Below are 18,580 nucleotides of genomic sequence, written 5' to 3'. Positions count from 1 at the left end.
AGTGATCTATACAGTACAGTGTGTATACAGTGATCTATACAGTACAGTGTGTGTATACAGTGATATATACAGTAATCTATACAGTACAGTGTGTGTATACAGTGATCTATACAGTACAGTGTGTATACAGTGATATATACAGTGATCTATACAGTACAGTGTGTGTATACAGTGATCTATACAGTACAGTGTGTATACAGTGATCTTTACAGTACAGTGTGTATACAGTGATATACAGTGATCTATACAGTACAGTGTGTATACAGTGATCTATACAGTACAGTGTGTGTATACAGTGATATATACAGTGATCTATACAGTACAGTGTGTATACAGTGATATACAGTGATCTATACAGTACAGTGTGTGTATACAGTGATATATACAGTGATCTATACAGTACAGTGTGTATACAGTGATATATACAGTGATCTATACAGTACAGTGTGTATACAGTGATCTATACAGTACAGTGTGTGTATACAGTGATATACAGTGATCTATACAGTACAGTGTGTATACAGTGATCTTTACAGTACAGTGTGTGTATACAGTGATATATACAGTGATCTATACAGTACAGTGTGTGTATACAGTGATATATACAGTGATCTATACAGTACAGTGTGTGTATACAGCGATCCATACAATGTGTGTGTATATACACAGTGTGTGTGTGTCCAGTATTCCCAAGACCCTCACCACTGATCCTGGAATGCCCCTCAGCCCTTCTGTTCCTGGTTTCCCAGGGGGTCCCTGAGGTCCAACTGGACCTGTCTTCCCTGCCGGTCCGGTGGCACCAGGGTCTCCCTGAGAGGCAGAGAGAGAGGGGTTAGTGCTTGGGAGGGAGACGAAGAGAGAAAGGGGCAGACAGAGAGAGAGACAGACAGACTGGAGAGACACTCAGACAGACTGGAGAGACACTCAGACAGGCTGAGAGACAGACAGACTGGAGAGACACTCAGACAGGCTGAGAGACAGACAGACTGGAGAGACACACAGACAGGCTGAGAGACAGACAGACAGGCTGAGAGACAGACAGACAGGCTGAGAGACAGACAGACTGGAGAGACAGTCATGTTTAGGGTGTGAGAGAAAGAAAACTTGGAGAAATCAGGGTGTGCAATTGGGGGTCCTCATGAACCTCACTCACCCCCACCCCCCACTCCACCCGAGTGGTGACCCCTGACCTCTCACCTTGCTGCCCTTCTCTCCCTGGCGCCCCTCTGCGCCCCGCGCTCCAGAAGGACCCTGAGAAAGAACACGACGACACGGAGAAATTAAAAATGAGCCGAGGAGGCCAGGAAAATCTTCACATGGCAGAATCGGACAAAGGATGAGCTGCAGGACCTTCTGCAGACATTTATACTCGAGGGCGGTTCACGAGCTGAACCGCCTCACACCCCAACTGGAACGCAGCCTGCCACCTGCTGGTGACCACTGGCAGTGCAGAGGGTGACCTGTTCCGGAGGTGTAAATAATCTCACCCTCTTTCCTGGGGGTCCTGGAGGCCCAGCTTCACCGGTAGGTCCAGGAGAGCCCTAAGAAAAAGACAGTGAAGTGATTCACACAGACCCCAGAGACACTCCTCACACAGAGAGAGGAGTCCAGACCCTCACACAGACCCCAGAGACACTCCTCACACAGAGAGAGGAGTCCAGACCCTCACACAGACCCCAGAGACACTCCTCACACAGAGAGAGGAGTCCAGACCCTCACACAGACCCCAGAGACACTCCTCACACAGAGAGACGAGTCCAGACCCTCGCAAAGACCCCAGAGACACTCCTCACACAGAGAGAGGAGTCCAGACCCTCACACAGACCCCAGAGACACTCCTCACACAGAGAGAGGAGCCCAGACCCTCACACAGACCCCAGAGACACTCCTCACACAGAGAGAGGAGTCCAGACCCTCACACAGACCCCAGAGACACTCCTCACACAGAGAGAGGAGTCCAGACCCTCACACAGACCCCAGAGACACTCCTCACACAGAGAGAGGAGTCCAGACCCTCACACAGACCCCAGAGACACTCCTCACACAGAGAGAGGAGTCCAGACCCTCACACAGACCCCAGAGACACTCCTCACACAGAGAGAGGAGTCCAGACCCTCACACAGGCCCCAGAGACACTCCTCACGCAGAGAGAGGAGTCCAGACCCTCACACAAGAATAAAGAATGAAGAGAAGACTCACTGCTTGTCCCTGTTCCCCATCCTCTCCTCTCTCTCCCTTTGCTCCATCCTGACCCTGAAACACAGAGAGATACCAGTTAGTGTCACAGGGCGAGCGAACGCAGAAGGAACATCGTTAGGACACGTACTGTGGCATTCCAGGGAATTTCTGGGATGCGCTGGTGGGTTTGGGGATCCTGACAGGACTGTGTGGAAGACGGGTGATACTCACTCTTGGACCGGCTTCACCAGGGGGACCAGGGTCTCCAGGGAAGCCAACCGGGCCCTGAGAGAGTGAAGGAGAGAGGAGACACGAGAGGAAAGAGACAGAGGAAGGAGAGAGCAGAGTGGGGAGAGGGGAGAGAGGAGAGAGGAGGGAGGGAGTTTAGAAAATGCCTTAGGAATCACAGCGGTAGGTGTGATGGTCAGAACTGAACTAATTCAGAACTGCATTATCTGCAGTGTGTGTACATTGCGCAGTATGTTACACAGTGGGAGGAGTATGACATGTGTGCTACACTCTGTGTTGTAGAGTGTAATGTACACTGTGTGTACTGACAGGGTTTCCTTTGGGTCCGTCGTCTCCAGGGGGTCCCTTCACTCCTGCGGGTCCAGCTGTACCGGGCTGTCCTGCCTCTCCTTTCTCACCACGCTCCCCACGAGGACCCTGCCATTGGACAACAGAGGCTGTCACTCTGACACACCCAGCAGGCCACTGGACGATTCAGTTATGAATTGAGTTGTGATGTCTGACCTTAGGACCGGGCTCTCCTCCTACACCAGGTGGTCCAGACTCTCCAGGTTCTCCCTGCAGACAGAGACAGACAGGCAAGGTTAGACAGACCCCCTGGCGCAGAAACACAGAGACACACGTGGGAAAGCACACAAGGACAGACAGCCGCTGCTGACTCACACAGCAGGCAAGGTGAGGATTCAGGAAACACCCACTCAAAGACCGCAGTGGAACAGGTCAGGGTGAGCTCAGGTCAGGCTCCTCCGCTCCCTGGGGAATCGTCTTTAACTGAACCCCCAAACCCCTGAGCCCCTGAGCCCCTCAGAAGCCTCACCTTCTCTCCTTGGTTACCAGGGTTGCCCAGACCTCCTGGGGGGCCTTGAGGACCCTGAGGGAGGAACAGAGACACAGATTAAGGACCAGACAGCACACATCAGAGAGGTTACAACTGTGATCTGTAATTACCATGTAACTAACACTCATGACCGTGTAATGAATGTGTCACTGGTGCTGTTGAGAAAGGTTGTTATAAGGGTGTTATAACACCTCGGCTGGTTGTTCTTGGATTAAATGAGGTTGTTTTGCTAGTATAACACGGTTAAAGCGGTGTTATAACACAGTTGTTACAGGTAGTTATTAAGGTGTTATAACACTCCTGCTGGATGTGTTTGGCGTAAGGATGGGTCCTGGGTTACGCTGCTGTAATGTTGTTATAAGGGTTTTATAACACTCATGTTGGATATGTTTGGTGTAAGGATGGGTCCTTGGTTACACTGCTGTAATGTTGTCATAAGGGTGTTATGAGGCTCCTGTCTGACATGTTTGGTGTGAGGATTGGTCCTCAGTTACACTGCTGTAATGTTGTTATTAAGGTGTTATAACATTCCTGCCTGACGTGTTTGGTGTAAGGATAGGTTCTCAGTTACACTGCTGTAATGTAATGTTGTTATAAGGGTGTTATAACACTCCTGCCTGACGTGTTTGGTGTAAGGATGGGTCCTCGGTTACACTGCTGTAATGTTGTTATAAGGGTGTTATAACATTCCTGCCTGACGTGTTTGGTGTAAGGATTGGTCCTCAGTTACACTGTTGTAATGTTGTTATAAGGGTGTTATAACATTCCTGCCTGATGTGTTTGGTGTAAGGATGGGTCCTCAGTTACACTGCTGTAATGTTGTTATAAGGGTGTGATAACATTCCTGCCTGACGTGTTTGGTGTAAGGATGGGTCCTCAGTTACACTGGTGTAATGTTGTTATAAGGGTGTTATAACACTCCTGCCTGACGTGTTTGGTGTAAGGATGGGTCCTCGGTTACACTGCTGTAATGTTGTTATAAGGGTGTTATAACATTCCTGCCTGATGTGTTTGGTGTAAGGATGGGTCCTCAGTTACACTGGTGTAATGTTGTTATAAGGGTGTTATGAGGCTCCTGTGGGCACTCACGTCAGCTCCGCTGGGACCGGCGGGGCCGCGGGGTCCTGGGGGCCCGGGGGGACCCTGGAGAAAGAGAGGGGGGGGGAGAGGGGTGAGCGTCCTGCCATCAAGATGGCGATGCTGATATTACAGATACCGACTGTGGCACCGGTCGCGGTAGGCATCTCTCACCAAGGGCCCGACGTCCCCGGTCTCTCCCTTCTCTCCCGAGGGGCCAGGCAGACCCTGAGGGGCAGCAGGAGAGAGGATAGTCACTCACGCGTCCGTGACACGGTCAACACTGCCAGCCGACAGCACACCCGCACGAGCCGCACACAGCAACAACAACAACAACAACAACAACAACAACAGCCACCAGTAACTTCACAAATACTTGGAAAACTCCCTTCCTACGGTCACCTTTAAACTAGGTACTAGGCTCCGTCCTTCCAGTGCTGTGGCTCACTGAGGACAGTGCTGCCCCCTAGTGCTACTTCTACGAGACTGCAGCACCAGGGCGCAGGGAGACAGACGTGTTCTGACCTGCAGTCCGATGGGGCCCGGCGGGCCGGGGAAGCCCCGGGGGCCCTCGTCTCCCTTCGCCCCGAACGGCCCCTGCTGACCCCTGGCGCCTGTCTCACCATCCGCACCCTGGGGGAGAGAGAGAGGGGGTCAAAGGTCAAGACAGAAACAAACACAGGGACCCGAACTGTCAGGAAGTCCGAAACGGGCAGCTCTAGTGTGGGTCAGCGCGGCGAGCGGTGAGGACGCTCGGGAGAGAGACGGCGGGCGCGCTGGCGAGGCCAGGAAAGGTGTGTAGCTGGAGCGAAGGCGGAGGCGGTACTCACGGCAGGTCCAGGCTGGCCCACAGGTCCGATGGGCCCGGGCGGACCGGGGGGACCCTGCACACAGACACACAGCACAGTCAGAACCCCAGAGACACGCAGAAAGAGCTCCACTCACTGTGGTAGAGCGGAGCAGGCACTGCAACACACACACTGACAGACTCCAACACACACTGACAGACTGCAACACACACTGAGACACCGCAACACACACTGAGACACTGCAGCACACACTGAGACACCGCAACACACACTGAGACACTGTAACACACACTGAGACACTGCAACACACACTGAGACACCGCAACACACACTGAGACACCGCAACACACACTGAGACACCGCAACACACACTGACAGACTGCAACACATTGCAGCACGCTATCACACACCAACACACTGTAGATCCTGTATAAGACCAGAGACTAAAGTGACCATGAATAACAGACAGAGCCTTGATGGGAGAGGAGAGACAGACTGATAGAGTAAGAGGAGAGAGAGACTGATAGAGTAAGAGGAGAGAGACTGACAGACAGAGGAAGAGGAGAGAGAGACACACTGATGAGGAAGAAGAGCGAGAGGAAGAGACAGGCTTGATGGAAGAGCAGGAGATGCTGTCCTCACTCACATGTTCTCCTTTACCCCCCTTGGCTCCCTTCTGGCCGGGCTCTCCCACCTCTCCCTGTAATAACAGCGCAGCAGACAGTCACAGCACGGTAATAACACAGTAATAACACGGCGACAGCACAGGAACAACAGTGTTGTAAGTGCGACGTGGCAGAGAGACACCGGTGCTCTGACTCTCCGGTGCACACAGATGTAATAACTGTGTCATTAACAGGGGGGACGTCTAGTCATCTGCAAACAGCTGTGGGGGACAGAGTGGGGGATCCTGCAGCTGGAGTGTGTGTGCGCCCCCTGAACCCCTCCCCCGCGACTGGCCTTGTCTCCGTCCTCTCCTGGGACTCCTGGGGGTCCGGCCGGGCCCGGGAGGCCAACTGGGCCCTGGACACCGTCTCGCCCGGCTGGGCCAATCGGACCTTTCTCACCCTGGAGGAGAGAGGGAGAGGATGATAGAAGACGTTAGCACACAGAAGACTGTAATACTGACAGAAATTCCAGCGGGGCTCTGACACATGTACTCAGTACAATGGCGAAGCAGCAGTTCTAACGCATCAGCTCGGTCCTGAATCAGGAACGACAGGGCCTGCAGTCTGAGGTACGTCTGGTGTGAAAGAGGCTGCACCGCTCTCCTGTTGCTGATTTGAGGGGCTCCTTCATGATGACGGGCCTGCGCAGAGGGGCAGGACAGGGGCAGGACAGGGACAGAACAGGGACAGGACAGGGACGGGCTGTACTCACCGGGACACCCTTCTCTCCTGACGGGCCGGGGGGGCCCTGGGGACCTGGTCTGCCTGGGGGGCCAATGGGACCCCCTGTTCCTGCTGGACCCCTCTCTCCTGGGGAGCCCTGGGAAACAGACGGACAGGCAGGGGGGTCTCAGACACACAACGGCTGTGCAGACCAGCTGGAAGGCTGAGCGCTGAAAGGAGACTCACCGCTGGGCCAGGGGGACCTGCAGGGCCTTCATTCCCCTTCAGTCCTGGAACACCCTACATCACAGAGAACTGGGATTAATACAGACCCTCACACAGACCCCAGAGACACTCCTCACACAGAGAGAGGAGTCCAGACCCTCACACAGACCCCAGAGACACTCCTCACACAGAGAGAGGAGTCCAGACCCTCACACAGACCCCAGAGACACTCCTCACACAGAGAGAGGAGTCCAGACCCTCACACAGACCCCAGAGACACTCCTCACACAGAGAGGGGTGTCCAGACCCTCACACAGACCCCAGAGGCACTCCTCACACAGAGAGAGGAGTCCAGACCCTCACACAGACCCCAGAGGCACTCCTCACACAGAGAGAGGAGTCCAGACCCTCACACAGACCCCAGAGACACTCCTCACACAGAGAGAGGAGTCCAGACCCTCACACAGACCCCAGAGACACTCCTCACACAGAGAGAGGAGTCCAGACCCTCACACAGACCCCAGAGACACTCCTCACACAGAGAGAGGAGTCCAGACCCTCACACTGACCCCAGAGACACTCCTCACACAGAGAGAGGAGTCCAGACCCTCACACAGACCCCAGAGACACTCCTCACACAGAGAGAGGAGTCCAGACCCTCACACAGACCCCAGAGACACTCCTCACACAGAGAGAGGAGTCCAGACCCTCACACAGACCCCAGAGACACTCCTCACACAGAGAGAAGAGTCCAGACCCTCACACAGACCCCAGAGACACTCCTCACACAGAGAGAGGAGCACAGACCCTCACACAGACCCCAGAGACACCCCTCACACAGAGAGAGGAGTCCAGACCCTCACACAGGCATCAGAGACACCCCTCACACAGAAAGAGGAGTCCAGACCCTCACACAGACCCCAGAGACACTCCTCACACAGAGAGAGGAGTCCGGACCCTCACACAGACCCCAGAGACACTCCTCACACAGAGAGAGGAGCCTAGACCCTCACACAGACCCCAGAGACGCTCCTCACACAGAGAGAGGAGTCCAGACCCTCACACAGACCCTAGAGACACTCCTCACACAGAGAGAGGAGTCCAGACCCTCACACAGACCCCAGAGGCACTCCTCACACAGAGAGAGGAGTCCAGACCCTCACACAGGGCCCAGAGACACTCCTCACACAGAGAGATTAATATGGACCCTAATATAATTTCTTGTAATGATCTCCATCTCATTACCGCTGTGCCTGGCAGTCCTCTCTCTCCAGGGAAGCCCCGGAGTCCCGGAGGCCCGTCCTTTCCTGGGGTACCTATGGGTCCAGGGTCGCCCTTGGTGCCTTCTTTCCCTGAGGGTCCGGGGAGACCCTGCTCTCCTGGAGGGCCAGGGGGTCCTGGGTGACCCCTCTCACCCATAGGGCCGCTCTCTCCTGAGGGACCCTGAGAGACAGAGAGACCAGTCACTACAGGCACTCCTGCTTGACCTACTGTGTGATCTCCCCAGTCCTGTCCCGGTCTGTGTGTGCGATCGGCCCTCAGCTGTGCGTCTCGGACTCACCTGGGGTCCCACGACTCCCGGGGGCCCAGGGGGGCCGGTCTTGCCTTGGAATCCCTGAGGGAGGGGGAGAGAGGGAGAGGAGATGAATACAGAGACTGCGGGGCTCCAGCACAGGCAGGATGAGAAAGGGGTGGATGGCAGAGACTCACCACTTCTCCCCTCTGTCCGGGGTGTCCAGGCAGCCCGTCCTTGCCGGGGGGGCCCTGCGGGGGAGCGTGGGATTGGAGAGAGAGAGTTAGCGCGAGCGCGGAGGGGGCGCGACAGCGAGCAGCGCGTCTCAAGCAGGAGGCCGGCGGAGTCTTACGGGAGGTCCCTTCGGTCCCGGGAATCCGTTCGCTCCCTGAGGGCCAGGCAACCCCTGGGAGAGAGAGAGAGGCAGAGAGAGAGGTGGGTCTGGCGTCTCCTGTCAGCCGCTTTCTTCCCCTTCAGCTCAGCTGCGTGCCGTCCTGCGTTACCGGGCTCTACTCTTACTGTCCCTGTCCCTGTAGGGACCAAGTATGTGAAGGACTGGGACTGAAACTGACGGACACGGACGCCATTTTGGCTCCTGTGCCCACCCAGCGTCTCCATCACACCGAATGGGCACTCCGGAGCCGTAATGGCGACCACAGGGGCACAGCTGGGCGGGGGTCTCCGCAGCGAGGGAGGCTGATCGATTATCCATGACCATGATCATTTACGAACACCGCCACCCCCCTCTCCCCTACTCACCCTCTCTCCTGGGGGGCCGGGGGGTCCGTCGCTGCCCGACGTTCCCTATGGAGACACAGAGGTGAATCCCAACCTGTCTGTCAGTCCCGGCGGCGTTAGGAAGAAAAGGCGGGGATGTGTCCCAGGAGAGGTGGGTCTTACCTTGGCCCCCGGCTTGCCTGTGGCCCCGCGTGGTCCCCTCTGACCCCTGGGGCCCTGCAGAGCCAATGATGAGAGATTAGCATGGTCAGTGGGAAACAGCAGCAACACTGACACTCAGTCGATCAATAACTCAATCAACTGGCACTCAGATGATCAATAACTCAATCAGCTGGCACTCAGAAAATCAATAGTTCAATCAACTGACACTCAGCCAATCAATAGTTCAATCAAGTGCTATCAGAGTGCTGTGTGCAAAAGCCAGCCCCTGCAGGACAGTCCCAGCGCTGTGTTACTGTGGACAGACTGGACCTGCGCAGGACTGTCTCCTGTATCACACGTGTCTGGACTGGGTATAAGAGCTGCAGGACAGTCCCAGAGCTGTGTTACTGTGGACAGACTGGACCTGCGCAGGACTGTCTCCTGTATCACACGTGTCTGGACTGGGTATAAGAGCTGCAGGACAGTCCCAGCGCTGTGTTACTGTGGACAGACTGGACCTGCGCAGGACTGTCTCCTGTATCACACGTGTCTGGACTGGGTATAAGAGCTGCAGGACAGTCCCAGCGCTGTGTTACTGTGGACAGACTGGACCTGCGCAGGACTGTCTCCTGTATCACACGTGTCTGGACTGGGTATAAGAGCTGCAGGACAGTCCCAGCGCTGTGTTACTGTGGACAGACTGGACCTGCGCAGGACTGTCTCCTGTATCACACGTGTCTGGACTGGGTATAAGAGCTGCAGGACAGTCCCAGCGCTGTGTTACTGTGGACAGACTGGACTGTTATGCGGTGAGTGTGGGGTTTACCGTACCGTCGGCCCTCTCTGCCCTCGTGGCCCAGCCTTGCCCGTCAGACCCTGGGAGACACGGAGACAGCGTTACTGCGGCGCGGCCAGCAGGAGGCAGCGTGTGCGGGACATGAGCTGGCACAGCCAATCAGGAAACTGATATTCATATTGTGGAGCAAATCACACTGCCGCACTCTCGCAAAAGAGCTATGGACCGATCTTTCTTTAAATCACTACTGCAGTACAGTGTGGCGGACACACAAAAACTTGTACAAAATACCTAACCTGGCACCGTCACTACTGTGACTGACGTATTCAAACATCTGTCGAACTGCTGACCTGTGTCTCTTACTGCTAGGGATCACAATACGGTGTTACAGTCACAACAATTTGAAACATCCTTTGATACATCCTACATGTATAGGATCTCTGTCACTACCGCAATCGAACTGTCGACCTGTGTCTCTTACTGCTAGGGATCACAATACGGTGTTACAGACACACAACAATTTGAAACATCCTTTGATACATCCTACATGTATAGGATCTCTGTCACTACCGCTATCGAACTGTCGACCTGTGTCTCTTATCTGTCACAATTACGGCAGAGCGCAGCTCTCCAGTCCGCTGTGTCGCCTTACCCTTGCTCCCTTCTCGCCGTTTGCCCCGGGGAATCCTGGGAAACCAAGGGAACCCTGGGAAGAGAAGGCATGGTTGGTGCCGTGAAGGATTTGGTGGAGGTCATGTGACTCTGACCTAACTCTGGTCATCGCTGTGTGATGTGGCACAGTAGTACGGCTGGATATATGACACTATATTCACATGCTAATTGAATGATTAATTGGTTGATTAATAGGAATACTTGTGTTGCTGTTACCTTGGGGCCTTGTCTTCCGGGATATCCAGGCAGACCAGGAACTCCCAGTTTACCCTGGAGACACACAGGAGACGCGCAGCGTTGTTATTCATATACAGCCGACACTTCGCCGCGTACACACGCAGTGGATCAGCGTTCGTTAGCACACACCCAGTCGGCGCTCGATAGCAGCTAACACTCCATCCCTTGACTTCGCTCCTGAAAACCAGTCCTCATTAACAGACGCCTGTCAACACTCGTTAGGACTCAGCTCATCAAGTAACGAGTGCCATAATGAGCACCCACTAATGTGCTCCTGGGTTAATGAGCGTCCGCTGGTATTCCGTTATGACCATGGCCTTCACCAGCGCTCATCAGCATGGTGGTCGTGAACACGGTTCGGGGGCGCCGAACGAACCCTTGACCTCCCTCCCGGGCTCTGCTCACCTTCTCTCCCACGAGGCCGATGGGGCCGATCTCTCCTGGGGGGCCCACGCGGCCCTTGGGGCCCTCAGGGCCGTCCTCCCCCCGGGGCCCCGACACGCCCGTCTCGCCCTGGAAGAAGCACACCCCCTCGTCAGTCAGACAGGCAAGGCTGACACAGAGCCCAGTAGACAGTGTCATGGTTCTGACAGCAGGGGCTAATCATGGTCAGCAATGTGCCATCAATATCACCCACTGCTAATCAATAGAATTAATGGATGATCCATAACAGTAACAGCACGTAGGTTATCAATCCTAGGTTATGAACATGATCATTGAGAGTAATTGGTTTCTTATTCTGTAGGGCTCAATCATGATCAATGAGACTGTTTGGTAACTCTGTAGGGCTCAATCATGATGAATGAGACTGTTTGGTATCTGTATAGGGCTCAATCATGATCAATGAGAGTGTTTGGTATCTGTGTAGGGCTCAATCATGATCAATGAGAGTGACTGGTATCTGTGTAGGGCTCAATCATGATCAATGAGAATGACTGGTATCTGTGAAGGGCTCAATCATGATCAATGAGAGTGATTGTTATCTCTGTAGGGCTCAATCATGATCAATGAGAGTGACTGGTATCTGTGAAGGGCTCAATCATGATCAATGAGAGTGATTGTTACCTCTGTAGGGCTCAATCATGATCAATGATAGTGATTGGTATCTGTGTAGGGCTCAATCATGATCAATGAGAGTGATTGTTATCTCTGTAGGGCTCAATCATGATCAATGAGAATGACTGGTATCTGTGAAGGGCTCAATCATGATCAATGAGAGTGATTGTTATCTCTGTAGGGCTCAATCATGATCAATGAGAGTGACTGGTATCTCTTTAGGGCTCAATCATGATCAATGAGAGTAATGGGTATCTGTGTAGGGCTCAATCATGATCAATGAGAGTAACGGGTATCTGTGTAGGGCTCAATCATGATCAACGAGAGTGATTGTTATCTCTGTAGGGCTCAATCATGATCAATGAGAGTAATGGGTATCTTACTCTGTCACCCTTTATGCCAAAGTCTCCCTTCATCCCTGGGAATCCATCTTCACCCTGACAAGAACAACACACACCTTGGCTGAACAGTAATAACAACACAAATAATAACAATAACAATAATAAGCTGGAATTTATTTCAGTGTGATCTACTCAGTGTGCTGGAATTTATTTCACTGTGATCTACTCTGTGTGCTGAAGCTGATTTCACTGTGATCTACTCAGTGTGCTGAAGCTGATTTCACTGTGATTTACTCAGTTTGCTGGAGGTGATTTCACTGTGATCTACTCAGTCTGCTGAAGCTGATTTCACTGTGATTTACTCAGTTTGCTGGAGGTGATTTCACTGTGATCTACTCAGTGTGCTGGAGGTGATTTCACTGTGATCTACTCAGTGTGCTGGAGCTGCTTTCAGTGTGATCTACTCAGTGTGCTGGAGGTGATTTCACTGTGATCTACTCAGTCTGCTGGAGCTGCTTGCAGTGTGATCTACTCAGTCTGCTGGAGGTGATTTCACTGTGATCTACTCAGTGTGCTGGAGGTGATTTCACTGTGATCTACTCAGTGTGCTGGAGCTGCTTTCAGTGTGATCTACTCAGTGTGCTGGAGCTGATTTCACTGTGATCTACTCAGTGTGCTGGAGCTGATTTCACTGTGATCTACTCAGTGTGCTGGAGGTGATTTCACTGTGATCTACTCAGTGTGCTGGAGGTGATTTCACTGTGATCTACTCAGTCTGCTGGAGCTGATTTCACTGTGATCTACTCAGTGTGCTGGAGCTGATTTCACTGTGATCTACTCAGTGTGCTGGAATTTATTTCACTGTGATCTACTCAGTCTGCTGAAGCTGATTTCACTGTGATCTACTCTGTGTGCTGGAGCTGATTTCACTGTGATCTCCTGAGTGTGCTGGAGCTGATTTCACTGTGATCTCCTGAGTGTGCTGGAGCTGATTTCACTGTGATCTACTCAGTGTGCTGGAGGTGATTTCACTGTGATCTACTCAGTGTGCTGGAGCTGCTTTCAGTGTGATCTACTCAGTGTGCTGGAGGTGATTTCACTGTGATCTACTCAGTCTGCTGAAGCTGATTTCACTGTGATCTACTCTGTGTGCTGGAGCTGATTTCACTGTGATCTCCTGAGTGTGCTGGAGCTGATTTCACTGTGATCTACTCAGTGTGCTGGAGCTGATTTCACTGTGATCTACTCAGTGTGCTGGAGGTGATTTCACTGTGATCTACTCAGTGTGCTGGAGCTGCTTTCAGTGTGATCTACTCAGTGTGCTGGAGGTGATTTCACTGTGATCTACTCAGTCTGCTGGAGCTGATTTCACTGTGATCTACTCAGTGTGCTGGAGCTGATTTCACTGTGATCTACTCAGTGTGCTGGAGCTGATTTCACTGTGATCTACTCAGTGTGCTGGAGGTGATTTCACTGTGATCTACTCAGTGTGCTGGAGCTGCTTTCAGTGTGATCTACTCAGTGTGCTGGAGGTGATTTCACTGTGATCTACTCAGTCTGCTGAAGCTGATTTCACTGTGATCTACTCTGTGTGCTGGAGCTGATTTCACTGTGATCTCCTGAGTGTGCTGGAGCTGATTTCACTGTGATCTACTCAGTGTGCTGGAGCTGATTTCACTGTGATCTACTCAGTGTGCTGGAGGTGATTTCACTGTGATCTACTCAGTGTGCTGGAGCTGCTTTCAGTGTGATCTACTCAGTGTGCTGGAGGTGATTTCACTGTGATCTACTCAGTCTGCTGGAGCTGATTTCACTGTGATCTACTCAGTGTGCTGGAGCTGATTTCACTGTGATCTACTCAGTGTGCTGGAACTGCTTTCAGTGTGATCTACTCAGTGTGCTGGAGGTGATTTCACTGTGATCTACTCAGTGTGCTGGAGGTGATTTCACTGTGATCTACTCAGTGTGCTGGAGCTGATTTCACTGTGATCTACTCAGTGTGCTGGAGGTGATTTCACTGTGATCTACTCAGTCTGCTGGAGCTGCTTTCAGTGTGATCTACTCAGTGTGCTGGAGGTGATTTCACTGTGATCTACTCAGTGTGCTGGAGGTGATTTCACTGTGATCTACTCAGTGTGCTGGAGCTGATTTCACTGTGATCTACTCAGTGTGCTGGAGGTGATTTCACTGTGATCTACTCAGTCTGCTGGAGCTGCTTTCAGTGTGATCTACTCAGTGTGCTGGAGGTGATTTCACTGTGATCTACTCAGTGTGCTGGAGGTGATTTCACTGTGATCTACTCAGTCTGCTGGAGCTGCTTTCACTTTGATCTCCTGAGTGTGCTGGAGCTGATTTCACTGTGATCTACTCAGTGTGCTGGAGCTGATTTCACTGGGATCTACTCAGTGTGCTGGAGCTGATTTCACTGTGATCTACTCAGTGTGCTGGACCTGATTTCTCAGTTCAGCTCCGTGATCTACTCAGTGTGCTGGAGCTGATTTCACTGTGATCTACTCTGTGTGCTGGACCTGATTTCTCAGCTCAGCTCCATTTCTGATTGACAGTGTCCTTAATGGGACCACTTGTGACACATACTATCTAATTAATTCATAACTAATCCAAGGCATCAAGATCACTCACCTTCTCACCCTTGTGTCCCTTCAGCCCTCGAATACCCTCAGCCCCCTGCAATTTAAACATAGCTCATTAGTTCTAATTAAGGGGAAGCAATTAACTCTAATTAACCCCTTCATCATCAGATCTGTAGAGCATTAGGGCAGAAAGAGGCAGCATGTCTGCAGCACTGCAATGTGATAATCACTCTTCCTTTACTGTGAAACGCACACAACTAAAGTCCCCTCAATCGATTAAACCAACTGACCTTGACTCCACGAGGGCCAGGATAGCCAATTGGACCCTGGGGACCACTGGGGCCCTGCAGAGAGACAGAGACACAGTGAGACAGAGACTCAGACTCAGTGAGGACAGAGACACAGTGAGGACAGAGACACAGTGAGGACAGTCTTGTGGACAGAGATACAGAGACTCAGAGACTCAGTGAGGACAGAGACTGAGACTCAGAGACTTAGTGAGGACAGAGACATGGTGAGGACAGAGGCTGAGACTCAGAGAGGACAGAGACATACCTGATTGCCTTTAGTCCCTGCAGGACCTTCCTTTCCTGGATGACCCTGAGGGACAGAGAGAAAGAACGAGCATCACACCTCCTGATACCAAGTGTCAGTACTGATATTGATCAATCAAACCCATACTGATCACGTTATTAGGACCAGCTGGTCAGCCACTCACTGGAGGTCCATCAGCGCCTGGCATGCCGGGCAGTCCTGGCTTCCCTCTGGGGCCCTGGGTAGAGACACACAATTACTACACAACTACAGCAACACAACGATACACAGTTACTATACACCTACAGTACCACAATGATACCCAGTCCCTCTGGGGCCCTGGGCAGAGATACATGCCCCCACTCTCACCTTTTCTCCTGGGGGGCCCATTGCTCCTTGAGGCCCTGGCATCCCCTGCAATTAAACAGACAACACACACAGTTACACTGCTGTCACACACACACTCATAATGCCCTCCGCTCACACACAAACGCTCACGCTGTCCTCCACTCACACACACACAGTTACTTTGCTGTCACACACACACTCACACAGCCCTCCGCTCACGCACTCACACACTCACACACTCACACACTCACACACTCACACTGTGCTGCACTCACACACCTGAGTCTCCTCTCACCTGAGTTCCGGGGGTACCCTGCTGACCGGGGGGCCCTGGCTCTCCTTGTGGACCCTGAGAGAGAGTGAGAGAGAGACAGGCATGACCCAGGAGCACCAGCAACACACAGGCAGAGGGAGAGAGAGACGGGCAGAGAGAGATGGACACAGAGACAGACAGACTGAGATCATCAGACACTGTCAGACAGAGAGACGGGCAGAGAGAGATGGACACAGAGACAGACAGACTGAGATCATCAGACACTGTCAGACAGAGAGACAGGCAGACAGACAGCTGGACACAGACAGGAACCTACCAGATTCCCTTTGGGACCCTGAACACCGTCGTTCCCTCTCACACCCTGGGAGAGACAGACAGCTGTGAGTGACAGCGGACAGGGCAGTGGGGTAACAGGGTGTGACCTCTGACCTGCAGCGTGTACTTACGGGAGGGCCAGGGAGTCCAGGGGGTCCTTTGGGTCCCAGAAGGCCCCGGGGCCCCTGGAGCGGGAGAGGAAGGAAGGAAGCGATGGGTGAGAGACGCAGAGACACCTGACTTGTCACTGATAACAGCTGGGGACACAGTGCTGGCATACAGAACAGACTGGACAGGGAGACAGGCAGAGGGACAGAGGGACACACAGACAGAGGGACAGAGGGACAGCGAGACAGACAGAGGGACAGGGAGACAGACAGACAGAGGGATAGAGGGACAGAGGGACACACAGACACACAGAGGGACAGGGAGACAGGCACACAGACAGAGGGACACTCACTGGTTCACCTGGCAGTCCTCTGGGTCCGGCTTCACCGTCGTCACCCTGGGAGAGAGAGGAGAGAGAGAGGAGAGAGAGGAGAGAGAGAAAAAGAGGGTTAGGGAGATCGCACACCGACCTGACTGGCAAACAGAGCCCTGCCTGTCTGTCTCTCACCCTCTCTCCGTCGTCTCCAGGGGGTCCGGGGGGTCCCATGCCTCCTGTCTCTCCCTGCAAAGACAGACAGAGGAGAAAGAAGACTTGTTCACGTCCTGCCGGTGGCCCAGCGCTGGACAGCTCGCTCTCCGACAGGGTCAGGCCGGAGTGAGACAGCGGAGTGGAGCCCTGCTGGCGAGGTGCTGTCTGTGCAACAGCCCTGTCAGATCCCCACAGACTCACAGCCTCACTGACTCCCAGAGCGGACACTGTCTGCACACCCAGGGGTGTCTCTGCGCCTCACTCAGCTGATCTCACAGCCTGTGAACACTGATATCCACTCACCCTGTGGCCTTTCTCTCCTGGCAAACCAGGCAGCCCATCGAACCCACGGTCACCCTGTGAAAGAGAGTGGGATCCGTTAATACAGACCCTCACACAGAGAGACGAGTCCAGACCCTCACACAGACCCCAGAGACACTCCTCACACAGAGAGAGGAGTCCAGACCCTCACACAGACCCCAGAGACACTCCTCACACAGAGAGACGAGTCCAGACCCTCACACAGACCCCAGAGACACTCCTCACACAGAGAGAGGAGTCCAGACCCTCACACAGACCCCAGAGACACTCCTCACACAGAGAGAGGAGCCCAGACCCTCACACAGACCCCAGAGACACTCCTCACACAGAGAGAGGAGCCCAGACCCTCACACAGACCCCAGAGACACTCCTCACACAGAGAGAGGAGTCCAGACCCTCACACAGACCCCAGAGACACTCCTCACACAGAGAGACGAGTCCAGACCCTCACACAGACCCCAGAGACACTCCTCACACAGAGAGAGGAGTCCAGACCCTCACACAGACCCCAGAGACACTCCTCACACAGAGAGAGGAGTCCAGACCCTCACACTGACCCCAGAGACACTCCTCACACAGAGAGAGGAGTCCAGACCCTCACACAGACCCCAGAGACACTCCTCACACAGAGAGAGGAGCCCAGACCCTCACACAGACCCCAGAGACACTCCTCACACAGAGAGAGGAGCACAGAAGGAGAATGAAACAGGCACCTTGGATCCCGGCTCCCCAGGCATTCCTCTCGCACCGTCAGCCCCAGAACGGCCCTGAGGAGATGAAAGAGTGCAGCTGAGCAGGTCCTCCCGACACCCATCACAGATTTGACAATAATTCTCATGATGCGAACAGAGGTTCCCTGATCTATAGACTGGTGTTGGGAGTGGGAAACATGTTGTTGAAGCCGATACCCTGGCTTCTCTCCTGACACAGCTGGGTGAGCTCCAGCAGTCAGGACAGGGGGCTTTTCTGTACACAGAGGGGGGTGGGGGTGGGGAACAAGCTGCCCAGCCCTGTGGTTGAAGCCGATACCCTGGCTCCTCTCCAGACACAGCTGGGTGAGCTCCTCCAGTCAGGACAGGAGGCTCTTCTGTACACAGAGGGGAGTGGGGGTGGGGAACAAGCTGCCCAGCCCTGTGGTTGAAGCCGATACCCTGGCTTCTCTCCAGACACAGCTGGGTGAGCTCCTCCAGTCAGGACAGGAGGCTCTGCTGTACACAGAGAGGGGTAGGGGCGTGGAACAAGCTGCCCAGACTGGAGGAGAATGCAGAGCATCTCTCTGCAGGTCCCGACATATTTGCGTACAGACGCACACTTTGTGCGACCCAGGACACAGTGAACTCTATAACAGGCCCCCACTTT

General features: G+C 53.4%; 1 protein-coding gene and 1 long non-coding RNA gene across 2 annotated transcripts in view; one reads left to right on the top strand and one right to left on the bottom strand.

The window, feature by feature from the left end:
- LOC107076155 (uncharacterized) overlaps positions 1-18,580 on the top strand; it is a 118,356-nt gene that overhangs the window by 34,628 nt on the left and 65,148 nt on the right. The gene's annotated exons all lie outside the window — the stretch shown is intronic.
- The window catches only part of LOC102684696 (collagen alpha-2(XI) chain-like), a 57,065-nt gene that overhangs the window by 9,802 nt on the left and 28,683 nt on the right, over positions 1-18,580 (bottom strand). The window contains exons 23-61 of the mRNA XM_069198941.1: positions 17,935-17,988; positions 17,204-17,257; positions 16,880-16,933; positions 16,724-16,768; positions 16,395-16,448; positions 16,265-16,309; positions 15,970-16,023; positions 15,696-15,740; positions 15,511-15,564; positions 15,348-15,392; positions 15,083-15,136; positions 14,842-14,886; positions 12,244-12,297; positions 11,210-11,317; positions 10,784-10,837; positions 10,548-10,601; positions 9,931-9,975; positions 9,121-9,174; positions 8,980-9,024; positions 8,573-8,626; positions 8,418-8,471; positions 8,269-8,322; positions 7,953-8,150; positions 6,729-6,782; positions 6,532-6,639; positions 6,112-6,219; positions 5,798-5,851; positions 5,173-5,226; positions 4,868-4,975; positions 4,517-4,570; positions 4,355-4,408; positions 3,245-3,298; positions 2,932-2,985; positions 2,737-2,844; positions 2,410-2,463; positions 2,200-2,253; positions 1,488-1,541; positions 1,198-1,251; positions 703-810 (exon numbers count right to left, since the gene is read on the bottom strand). Of these exons, the coding sequence (XP_069055042.1) occupies positions 703-810; positions 1,198-1,251; positions 1,488-1,541; positions 2,200-2,253; positions 2,410-2,463; positions 2,737-2,844; positions 2,932-2,985; positions 3,245-3,298; positions 4,355-4,408; positions 4,517-4,570; positions 4,868-4,975; positions 5,173-5,226; positions 5,798-5,851; positions 6,112-6,219; positions 6,532-6,639; positions 6,729-6,782; positions 7,953-8,150; positions 8,269-8,322; positions 8,418-8,471; positions 8,573-8,626; positions 8,980-9,024; positions 9,121-9,174; positions 9,931-9,975; positions 10,548-10,601; positions 10,784-10,837; positions 11,210-11,317; positions 12,244-12,297; positions 14,842-14,886; positions 15,083-15,136; positions 15,348-15,392; positions 15,511-15,564; positions 15,696-15,740; positions 15,970-16,023; positions 16,265-16,309; positions 16,395-16,448; positions 16,724-16,768; positions 16,880-16,933; positions 17,204-17,257; positions 17,935-17,988 (2,511 nt within the window). The remainder of the gene's footprint in view (positions 1-702; positions 811-1,197; positions 1,252-1,487; positions 1,542-2,199; positions 2,254-2,409; positions 2,464-2,736; positions 2,845-2,931; positions 2,986-3,244; positions 3,299-4,354; positions 4,409-4,516; positions 4,571-4,867; positions 4,976-5,172; positions 5,227-5,797; positions 5,852-6,111; positions 6,220-6,531; positions 6,640-6,728; positions 6,783-7,952; positions 8,151-8,268; positions 8,323-8,417; positions 8,472-8,572; positions 8,627-8,979; positions 9,025-9,120; positions 9,175-9,930; positions 9,976-10,547; positions 10,602-10,783; positions 10,838-11,209; positions 11,318-12,243; positions 12,298-14,841; positions 14,887-15,082; positions 15,137-15,347; positions 15,393-15,510; positions 15,565-15,695; positions 15,741-15,969; positions 16,024-16,264; positions 16,310-16,394; positions 16,449-16,723; positions 16,769-16,879; positions 16,934-17,203; positions 17,258-17,934; positions 17,989-18,580) is intronic.

Source organism: Lepisosteus oculatus, chromosome 14 (assembly GCF_040954835.1).
Source record: "Lepisosteus oculatus isolate fLepOcu1 chromosome 14, fLepOcu1.hap2, whole genome shotgun sequence".
Lineage (NCBI taxonomy): Eukaryota > Metazoa > Chordata > Actinopteri > Semionotiformes > Lepisosteidae > Lepisosteus > Lepisosteus oculatus.
The sequence above is the reverse complement of the archived record's forward strand: the minus strand, read 5'-3'. Positions and strand labels throughout refer to the sequence as shown.